At 41.5% G+C, this 10,722-nt stretch overlaps 2 protein-coding genes across 3 annotated transcripts in view; both read left to right on the forward strand.

Annotated features, from left to right (window-relative positions):
* The window catches only part of LOC102192999 (uncharacterized), a 10,603-nt gene extending 6,596 nt beyond the window's left edge, over nucleotides 1-4,007 (forward strand). Inside the window, exons 2-6 of one of the 2 annotated variants that reach the window (XM_005735144.2) lie at nucleotides 2,745-2,909; nucleotides 2,995-3,087; nucleotides 3,165-3,419; nucleotides 3,535-3,627; nucleotides 3,749-4,007. In XM_005735144.2, the coding sequence (XP_005735201.1) occupies nucleotides 2,817-2,909; nucleotides 2,995-3,087; nucleotides 3,165-3,419; nucleotides 3,535-3,627; nucleotides 3,749-3,922 (708 nt within the window). In that variant the 5' untranslated portion in view covers nucleotides 2,745-2,816 and the 3' untranslated portion in view covers nucleotides 3,923-4,007. Of the gene's footprint in view, nucleotides 1-2,629; nucleotides 2,910-2,994; nucleotides 3,088-3,164; nucleotides 3,420-3,534; nucleotides 3,628-3,748 lie in introns of those variants that run through there. The other variant, XM_013911376.1, reaches the window with a different exon arrangement.
* Nucleotides 4,008-7,806: 3,799 nt separating this feature from the next.
* Nucleotides 7,807-10,722, forward strand: part of LOC102193284 (RING finger protein 122-like) — an 11,279-nt gene continuing 8,363 nt past the window's right edge. Inside the window, exon 1 of the mRNA XM_005735145.2 lies at nucleotides 7,807-8,880. Coding sequence (XP_005735202.1) covers nucleotides 8,856-8,880 — 25 coding nt within the window. The 5' untranslated portion in view covers nucleotides 7,807-8,855. The remainder of the gene's footprint in view (nucleotides 8,881-10,722) is intronic.

Here is a 10,722-nt window from a genome sequence, read left to right on the forward strand (position 1 = left end):
TAGCTAAAACTAAAAACTACTTCCAAAAACATTCAGCTTTGATATTAATGAGTTTTTTGGGTTCATTGAGAACATGGTTGTTGTTCAATAATAACATTACTCCTCAAAAATACAACTTGCCTAATAATTCTGCACTCCCTGTATAGGCACACAACACATCAGTTACAGGCAAATGTTGTGCAAAAGCTCAGTGCTAAAATCCAAGTGTCATATAGTGTTACTAGCGACAGATGTTACCTGTTGAAAGCTTACACTGAAGATTGTTTGTTTGGGATTTTTAGCCCAAATTCAGTACCCTGAGGAGATGGAATTTATGAATGTTAGATGATCAGCAGCTCAGCCATGAAGTGTTAGGCCGCTTAAAATCACAGAGCGGGGTCAGTGGATGCCGAGGCACGTGCTGCACAGAGGTCACCAACTTTCTGCAGATTCAATTACTACAGACCTTCAAACATCATGTGACCTTCAGATTAGCTCAAGAACAGTGCACAGAGAGCTTCATGAAATGGGTTTTCATGGCATCTAAGCCTTACATCTCCAAGTGCAATGCTGGATGTAGTGGTGTAAAGCACACTGCCACTGGACTGTAGAGTGCAGACGTGTTCTCTGGAGTGACAAATCACGCTTCTCAGTCTGACAATCCAATGAACATCTGGGTTTGGCAGTTGCAAAGAGGATGAAAGCAATGGGCCTTATAATGATCTGAGTCGGACTTATACCTGCCATAGAGGTATAAGATGTAACAAATCAGATTCTAGCCACAACTGTCTGTTTAGTCAAGTTTAGCCAGTCAAAAAGAAAAAAAAATTAACTGTCTGCCCAGGCAGCCAGCCTACGTCATACGGCACACACACTGAATATTCAACTCCATTTGGATGGTAGCTGATAGAAAGTGTAGTTCTTACACTTTGATCTGCGCACAGTAAATGCATTTGGATGTTGTACAGCAGGAGCAGAGCCAAAGTAGCCACTGTGATTTTCAAAGTAAAGCTGCCGAAACACAGCTGTGTGTTTAAGCATTGTTAAATAAGTTCAGTTTTTTAGTATTTTCCTTTAAGTGCTGGTACATTTTACTAGCACAATACTAAGATTACATGTTTTTTTCTTAATGTCAGTCTTTTTACTTTCGAGTTCGGTTTGATTGGCACTTGTTTTCTGCCTCAGCTCTGTCACTGCTTCCTTGTGCAAACAGGGCCTGGGGGGATTAAAAAACATGGACACAGACAATTCAACTATTGAAGAGAGTATGTTGAGATGATAGAAGCAGCACTTTGATAACCTGATGAATGCAGAGTTAGTGTTTTGGAGATAAAGGTAGAGAGGCAAGACTGAGATTTGGTCATGTTGAGAAGATGGATAGTGGATATATTTGACAAAGGATATTGGAGATGGAGCTTCCAGTCAGGAGGAAAAGAAGATCACAGAGAAGATTTGTGGAGGATGATCTGACCCCTGACCCCTAGGGAAAAGTTAAACTCATCTGGTAGTTCATGAATTCAACAGCAGGTGGCACTGTTGAATAAAAAATGACTTGAGTTTCAAACCTTCAGCAGCTCATGTGCTCAAGAACAGCTTCTAAATGCAAAACAACACATGAGACCATCTGTGGAAGTGATAAGAAGGTCACTATGCATCAACAATTTTACACAGGATCATATTTTAGTAGATTTTTTTTTATTGTGAAATCTAATTAATGGGTGAAAAAGATCTAAGATCAGCGACAAAGGACAGCTGGACCAACTGAATATACATTGAAAAGAGGTGAGTAAATGAAGTAAACGTAGTCGGGTGCAGTGGAACAGCAGAAGCAAAGAAGTGTTCCAAGACGAGGCTCATTAATCTCGTTTAAAAAATGGACACAGTAACATGGTATAAAGGCTGATCTTCTTATACACGAGTGTGACTCTCCTGAGTGTGTCTCTATCAGCCCTTCACAGCAGCTCCAACATTGCTTGCAAAGCCAACACATTTTTTCAGTTTCACAATTGCAGGATGTCGCAGACGGCAGCCTTGATGCATAGCTGCAAATGAAAAAGTTAAAAAAAGAAGTAGAATTCACCTTTGTGAGGAGACACTCCCGGCAAATCACGCTGTTTTGATAGGTACAGTGGAACAAGAGGGTTTTAGGGGGGAGGAGAAACACATTATACTGTAAGTACTTTTAAAAAAACATTCCTACACTGTACAGCTGTAAGTTATTTTAAGTATTTAGTAATTTGGGGTGTTTAGAGAAAAGGGTTTATGTGACGTAAGCCAGCAAACTAAAGTGATGAAGGAGTTTTGAAGGAAGTTAGGCAGCTACAATGAAGCCATTGTAATGCTCTCTAAGAAAGGGTTCAGATGGGATCCTGAAGGCAACAATGAATCAATGCTCAGTGTTTTCTTTTCTTTTCATGTCATGACTTTAAGTAACAGTAAGGCATTTTACATTCACGCGTCACTTGAGTCCAGAATTGCTGTTAAATAGTTGAACAAAACTCATCACTCGCCCTGGACGTGTGAGTCCATGTTTTCTATTTCACAACATGAAATATTATTTAAAATATGAATGGGGTCTGAATGCCAAAATTAAGTTAGTTCTGCTGTAAGGTGCAGATTTGCATCATGTTGCTAGGAAACAAACTGGTTTGACTCAAATTTATTTTCAAAGCTGTAACGGTGTCTTACTTTTAGGATTTCTGTCACAGGCCTACACTTGGTTACAACTCTGCTTATTTTACAAATTTGTTTTTGTTTTTCTTCAGTTGACATGTGACCAAATCTGCACTCAAAAGCTGTATTCTGAAATGACAGTTAAGTTTTGATGCATAATTGCAATGGACGCCATCAGATATGAAAACTGCTATGCACCCAGTGAGGTTTCCAAACAGACGGTTCCTTCAGACTGGAGAAATGTTGAGTGGACCGACGTACGTTTCCCTTCTGCTTTCTGAGGATCATAACAGGACGTCAGCTCTGTGCTTTGCTGTCTGACTCTGTGCTTTACTCTGACAGAAAATGAAAGTCTATCTGAATTCTGACCAAGCTGTTACTGCCAAGGATCTGCTCAGCATGTTCTCATCTTTTGGATGTGTCATCTCTGTTCAGGTAACTGTCTTACAAACGTGCTTTAGAAATGCAAAATTCACTTTCATTTGCTTCACGATTTTCCTCTCGTACTTCAGACGATTGTGAAAAACAATCACAGATACGGGATGGTGCATTACCGCAGTGCCGATGAAGCTGCCGTGGCTTTGAGGGAAATGAAGAGCAGCACCAAAGTCTTCTTCGTAGCTCAAGTAGGCATCAGGGAGGTCAGAGAGGGCCCCAAGGATAAAAGATCCGAACGTCCCCATCGACCACCACCAAGCAGCTGTAGTTACCGCCCACTGCACAGACATCCCATTCTGTGGGAACCACTGTTTCCAGCTTACAGACAGGTAATGAAACATTTGGACTCCCACAAAAAAGAAAAAAAATCTTAAGGTTTGTTTTTTATGGCTGATGATGGATGTTTTGATAATTTTATGAAATCTTTTGTTTTTCTCTCGTCAGACTGTGTCTATTGAAATTGATAACCTCCCACGATCTTGGTATGAAAGAGACCTGCTGCTCAGCCTCCTCCCTCCGACCACCATTGATGTAAAGGTGCTTACTCTCCAGCATTTAAAAGCACTGATTCAGAGAAATACATATGTACACAGCACTGAAAGTTTTAAATACTGTTTCTATTGTTTTAACATGTATGCTCTGTATTATGACCGTGCAGATATTTAAGAGAAAAGCCTGTGTGGTCTTGCCGGACTTCTCCAGTGCCTTGAGGCTCAGGGATTTGTTAAACAGTGCCCTTCACCACTTCCGCTTTATCTTTTCACCTCGTGGAAGACGGAGGTGCCCCACAGTGAAGATATCAGCAGCCGGCACCGTGCTCTGCTCTCGGTGACCTGTGACCTCTGCATGCTGTTACATATACAGATCAACACAAAAGCAACAAAAACACAACTTCAGTATAATAATAAACGTAAATGCTGCTGTAGAGCTGGACCCATTATTTCTGCATTACATGTGTTACATGATTAAAACCAGAGAAAAACAGGAGCTTAAAAGATGGGAAACAATAACACAACCAAGATGCACAGTGATCATGGAACCTGAGTGGGATATATTAGAGAGCAAGTGGCCATTTTTTCCTCAAAGTTGCTGTGCTAGAGTCAGTAAAAAGCACAAGGTCCAAAATGTGATGGCTGGATGACTGGGTCAGCTTTGGGCATCTCCAGATCTCCAGTTCTTGTGGGGTGTTCCTGGTCTGCAGTGGTCAGTATCTATCAAAAGTGATCCAAGGAGGTAACAGTGGTGAACCAATGATCATGGGCCAAGACACTGATACACATGGTGAGTGATGGCTGGTGGTCCAATCCAGCAGACAAGCTACTGTGGCTCAAACTGCACAAAAAGTTAATGCTGGTTCTGATAGGAAGATGTCACAATACACAGTGTATCGGTTTGCTGTGAATGGGGCTGCATAGCCACAGACAAGTAAGGCAAAACTGGTAGTAAGCAAAAATGCTTCAGGAACGGTTTGAGGAGCACAACAACGAGTTTGAGGTGTTGACCAAATCCTCCAGGTCTCAATCCAATCGAGCATCTGTGTACCGGGCAAACAAGTCAGATGCATGGAGGCCCCGCCTCACAAGTTACAAGACTTAAAGAATCTGTTGCTAACATCTTGGTGCCAGCACAAGGTCTTTGTTAGCAACACAACACAGTTTTAGGCAGGTGATCATAATGTTATGACTGATCAATGTATAATCAGGATGCATTGTGTAATACAGGAATTAGAAACACACCTTGCCACTGAACAGTTGACAGAATAATTATAATAATTTTGTTTTCTTTTGGCCCCTGTTACATTTTATTTAAAGCCAAGGGACAAGTTGCTGTTTTTAATCAACTGAGCAGCTTTTTGGAATTAAACAACTGCTTTGATGTCTTACAATTAGCAGTTTAACCACGTTTAACCTAAACATAGTGAATGGCAGATTTTAGCATCACAGGATCTTAGTTCTGCAACTGAGACCATCGACCACAAAGCAATAACAGATCAGATGGCAAACTGTGTGGGACTTCCTGGGACAATGCTAAAGGAGTTTGAGTCCTACTTAAAGGACTGAGATGGCTTTGTATCTGGATAATTATTAGAGTCTCGAGTTTAATGTGAATGGGTTTTCTGTGAACTCAATTCTACTTTCAGGAGCTGCACTGAGCCCGTGCTGCACTTCCGCACAACAACCACTAGATGGACCATTGGATTCTCCGAAGCAGCCGCACAGGCTGAACATGGAATACGTATACTTTACATTATTGTTTCTTTTAATGTTAACTGGATATTTTTCTCAGTTATAAATATTTCTGACATACAAAAACAAATAAATCACTTTTACCTCATTCTATTTCCATTTTAATTTTATATTATAGCACTTATATCACACATCAACTGAGCAGGAAATTGATTTTGCTAGACTCACTCAGCTTAAAAGGTACAATAAGTAATTTTTTCAGGTTATGTAAAGAAAAAAAGGAATGTTGTACTCATAAATATACACTGATTAGTGTTTAATTACATCATCCATCAAATTCATGCATTGTCATAAACTTAGAATGAAACCATTAAAAATACATGGGGGCAGGCACTGGTTTGCATGTTATGCTGACTTCATGTATACAGTGACTGAGGTGGATATTGCTGTTATGCCCAGTTGTGTTTTTTTGTCTGTGGCTTGAGACCAGTAACACATGTAGTATGTCTTAAAAGTTACTTTTAATTTAAAGACCACAAATACTTCTTTCAAACTATATGTGACCATTTAATATTTTTATGTGTATATTTTCATCGTCCTTCTCATTATTCCTCCTCAACTCAAGCGTCATCTCCTTAACTGAAGTTGAAATTGTGAATGAATATGTTTGGTTATTCTCAATACTGTCGCAATTACTTTGTCAGATGATAAACAGTTTGATTACAGTATCAGATCGTGTAAGAGTTTATTCACTAAGTGGCCGAGTCCATTGATGTTAGATCAACAAGACAGTTTCAAGTTTCTTACATTGGCTAACAGCAGCTAACAGCAGCTAACAGCAGCTAACAGCAGCGCTTACTGACAGAATATTCTGGAATATTCTCCATAACTCACCTTGGTATCGCTGAAACGGACACGTGAGCTTCACTGATTCATTGATGTCACAATGAACGAGTGAACTCAGGCGCAGGACTCTGTTGATGTTGAGAATAAACAGTTTATTTACACGATCACCGAGTGCTATATACAAAGTGCGTGGGGAATAGGGCTCCAGGGAATCCAGGGAAGGAGGGGGAAAGCCACACACTTCTTTGGACACACACACCACTCACCAAAACAATCAAGATTGCAACTCCAGGGGTGGAAACAGGGATGGGTCCAAGAAGATCTATGTACAGGGGAAGACAATTAGAAGCCAGGGAAACACGAGAAATGACGATACACAGGAAAGAGTCGGGGCTACATTGGTGAGTGTCGTACAACGATCCAGTGATGAGAAACGCTGAGCTGTCGCCTAAATAGTGGCTGAAGTTCAGGACAATGAGCTGCAGGTGCGTGATTACTTGCAAGGGCATGGGCCAGAGGTGGGAACCCCAGCAGAGGCGAGCGAGAGAGAAAGGCCAGGGAGAGAAAGCAACAACAACAGCAACACCGAGATCGCTGGGGAGACACAGGGAACCATGACAATCGAGGCATATCGGAGTCTTTTCGGAAAGTTTTACAGCCTCCTTCGGAGAAATAGATGTGGCATAAACAGCTAACTGACAGCAAACACTCGCTACAATTGCACTGTTGGCCGAGTTGTTAGTCCTACAGTGGCCACCATAGACAGGATTATGCACTTAAATTGGGAGGAGTAAGAAAAAAAGCATTCAGTTAACCGTAATCTGCCATGTACTGACATCTAGTGGTTAGATTTTACACGCTGTACCGTTAAGAAATCACAGAAGTCCCATAACCAGTTTTTTTATAGCTACTTAAATAACTTTTTTCTTTTTAATGTGATTCTTCGTGAGATGAAACATTTATTATTCACTCCTGAACAAAAGTATTTACTGGCCAAAAGCTGAAGTCATAAGGCGGGTTGTAATTTTTCTTCTATAAAAGCAGGTCTGAGGGTAGAAACTCATTGAACCCGTTAATCCTCACTTAGCAGAGCTCTACATTTCTTCCTTTTTTTTCCTGGCCCATAACCTCAGGCTGCATTTACAGTGGTTTATCTGGACTGTTTACCTTTGGCTAGGTTCATTTGTACAGGTGAAAGCACTGGAAAGGTGAAAGCAACAACCAGCAAACACAGTGACACACCCATCCATCTGTCTGTCAATAACAGCTGTACTGAACCTTCTGTCTTTCTGTGTCATATTCCTTCCATGTTTACCGATCATGATTAGCTATCTGCTAACATCTCTCTTCCTGTCTTATCGCCTGCAATTGACACTTATCTTTACGATTATTGAGCTTATTGAAGCTATTTTTATACATGGGCAAGGGCCCAGAGGCAGTTACATTTTTAGTTCAGTTGGAAGTTGGCTTATGGAAGTTTTGAGGGATTCAAAATTCCCCTTTGGTTCGGGTTACGAGTTTTGCATAAACAAAGCGAGTTGCTGTTTATCAGTGGAAAACACTGCATCTAATTAATCAAACTATCTTTCAACTGTCATATCGCTGACTTTCCCCTCATCTGCCTGTCTGCCATCTGCTCTGCAGCTACTTCAATAATAGCTTGCAGCTGCATAGGAAGGTGGGGATGGGGTGGGGGAGAGAGTGGGTGGAAGGAAAACCCAGAGGGGTAAAAGGAGGGCACGCAGGCGAGCTGGGAAGGAGGGAGGAAGGAGGGGGCGGTGAAAGCAGAGCTATGATGCAGACAGCAAATCACATGAGCAGGGATCTGTTTACAAACTGAGACCTTTAGACAGAGAACGTGGGGAAGAGAGACGAGGAAGGAGAGTGAATGTGAGAAGAAAAGAGAAAAAAAAGAAACCACAGGCGGAGAGAGGAGACCCTAGGTCTGAGTTAACATTGGCTGCATTGTCTTCCTGCGTTGACATACCTCCCCGTGTTCTGTGTTCACAGCAGGAAGCCGGGGGAAGAGATGAGTTGCTGCTTTCCACGGGAACACTGAGAGGCTGCCTGCCTGCTTGGCTGGCTGTGCTGCCGGGAGAACCCGTCCACGTCCCTCCCTTTGTCTCTCCATAATTGGCAACGGCAGGTTTTCACAGCCAGAGAGGACGAAAGCGGCGTGGAGATCTAAAAGGAGCGGACAGAGGAGTGAGAAGAAAGGGAAAAGAGAACAGAAGAAGAGGAAGGGAAGGACAGCCTTGTCACAGTGTTTTGAAGGGGGAAACAAAGCCAGAGGCTCATAACAAAAGTGCTGTATGGGATTTGGAATACATTTCCTTGTCTTGTCAGTGACATTGGTGTCTTCTCATCAGCACAACTCCACGTCGGATTCTTTGTCATTTGTGGGAAATGCACAAAGGAGCACTTTAGTTTCTACCTCTGATACATTCGCAGCCGTCTGGGAGTCAAAATCTCACATAAGTGGATGTTTTTTATGACATTCATGGGGTAAAATCATCCCAGCAGACTGAAACATTGTGTTCAAGGTCCTAGGTGTCTCTGATCAGGTGTACTGACTCGAGACCACAAGGATTTAACACAGGTATAAGAGGAACCTGGAGGCGGACATCATTTTCAGTGCTGGAAACAATCCCAGAAAAGTTGTGCAAATCATAGTTTGTGATACTGGAACGGCTTACTGGGTTTGCTATATGAACATTTCTATATGAACATTTGATGCATCCTGTCCACTGGTGTAACGGTAAGTGACCTGGAGCCAGTTTGCCCTCCTAAAAGAGTTATATTAAGCTGTTCCACCACGATTTCCTTATACATAGTCAACTGATTTTGATTGGATAATGCTACTGGTGTTTTCTAGCAACTGATTTATACATTATTAAGCTGTTTGTAGGTAAGACATGTTTATATATAATTGTTACTATGAGGTGAGGAAGGACTTTCCAGTCACTAGATTAGTGAAGAGCTGACCCAACCCTATCCTGATGTCATGAAGTTATGACAACAGTAACAACTAGGCCACAACATGTTTTACTATTTTTATAATTTTAAAAAAATGACTGCAAAAAAGTTTTTCCTACTTAATCATCTTAAAGATTTTTATGCTACACATTTCTACAAATTTTCCATCCAAAACACATCAAAATAAAACTAGTCATGTTTAACAATGATATAAGCCTATCCCCAACTAATGCATGTGCACAGTAGCCTAGCCTTTAGTGCTCCACTATCAATGATTTACTAGCATCGTGCTAAGATTACCTCCTTCGTCCAGACGTCCTCCTTAACCCTCCTCCTAAAACCCCCTGAGACTGTCACCTGCTGCAGTGACCCTTGTCCATTAGAGAGTGACTTCTGAACCAGACTTCCTCCACTGTAGCTTAACTTCTTGCACTTTAGTCTTGTGAAAACATTAATTACTGTGGTTTAAACCTGACGTTTGTTGCATGGAATGAAAAGTGCCTTGCTCAAACCCCTCAGGCTAAGAACTTGTTTCTCCCCAAGCTAAACTAAGGGGTGTTGGGCCAAAAAGCAAGTAGAACAAATTCCTTTGTGATGCAAGGACAGATATAAAAGTTCATATTAAAGTCGGTCTATTTTAGGGTGTGGAAAGCTGCTTGTTTTCTCCGTCTTCATCATGAGGATAGCAAACATCACCAGAAACAAAAATCTGACCCCAAAATCCCACAATACTTTCCCACAACTTTCCCCTGAATTCAAACACTCTATCTAAGAATGCTAACAGGGTAAGCAGTTTGCAATTTGAAACAAGAGGCTACACAGATGTCATGTGCAGCTCGTGTGCCAGGCTTTACAGACTGCACAGACATAAGAGTGCACCCCCTAAAACCCAACCCTACATCCACTGTGGAGTAGTGATGGGTCGGTCGCGAACGAAATGGCTCTTAGAGCCGGGTGTTTGACATGAACGACGCGAGCCGGCTCCTTATCGCTAGCCGTGGGTTTTTTGTTGTTTTGTTTTTTCTCTCTCACCCTCTCTCTTGCACTTTTTCCCGCTTCACTCAACGTGCGAGCCTTGTGCTTTATGCTGGGCAGAGGGGGGAGGGGCGGTAGTTATGCTCAGTAGCACAGGAACAGAGCGGGAGGGAAAGACAGAAAGAGCCAGGGACGAAAGATTCAGAAAGTTTATTCATGCAGGTCCATATGACAGAGAATATACATGTTCTTTTTGTTTTCATATTATAATTTATATTTAATTGTGTTGTGGTTTGCAGTGTTTTGTGTTGTTTCACTTTAAATATGTAAAAGGAAAAAGCTGAAAATTTTAATAGTTAAAAGTTGAAATGTGAATAGTTGATTTTTGTATTATAGGATTTATTTATTACATTTTATGTGGAGTGAATAAATAAACGTATATTTACAGTAGCCCCTAGAGACAAAGCGCATACAAACTTCAAATCACATACGAACTCTGAAGCACGTACAAACCCCAAAACACGTAAAAACTCAGAAGCACATAAAAACTCAAAACACGTACAAAAGACAACAGAAGTGCTCCAGGATGTTAGGGGCAGTGTTGAGCTTTTGTTACCTAGTGGCTACACAAGCCAGCAAGTACCAACCA

Source organism: Pundamilia nyererei, unplaced genomic scaffold (genome assembly GCF_000239375.1).
Source record: "Pundamilia nyererei isolate P.nyererei 1_Seehausen unplaced genomic scaffold, PunNye1.0 scaffold00062, whole genome shotgun sequence".
In the NCBI taxonomy this organism is placed as follows: Eukaryota; Metazoa; Chordata; class Actinopteri; order Cichliformes; family Cichlidae; genus Pundamilia; species Pundamilia nyererei.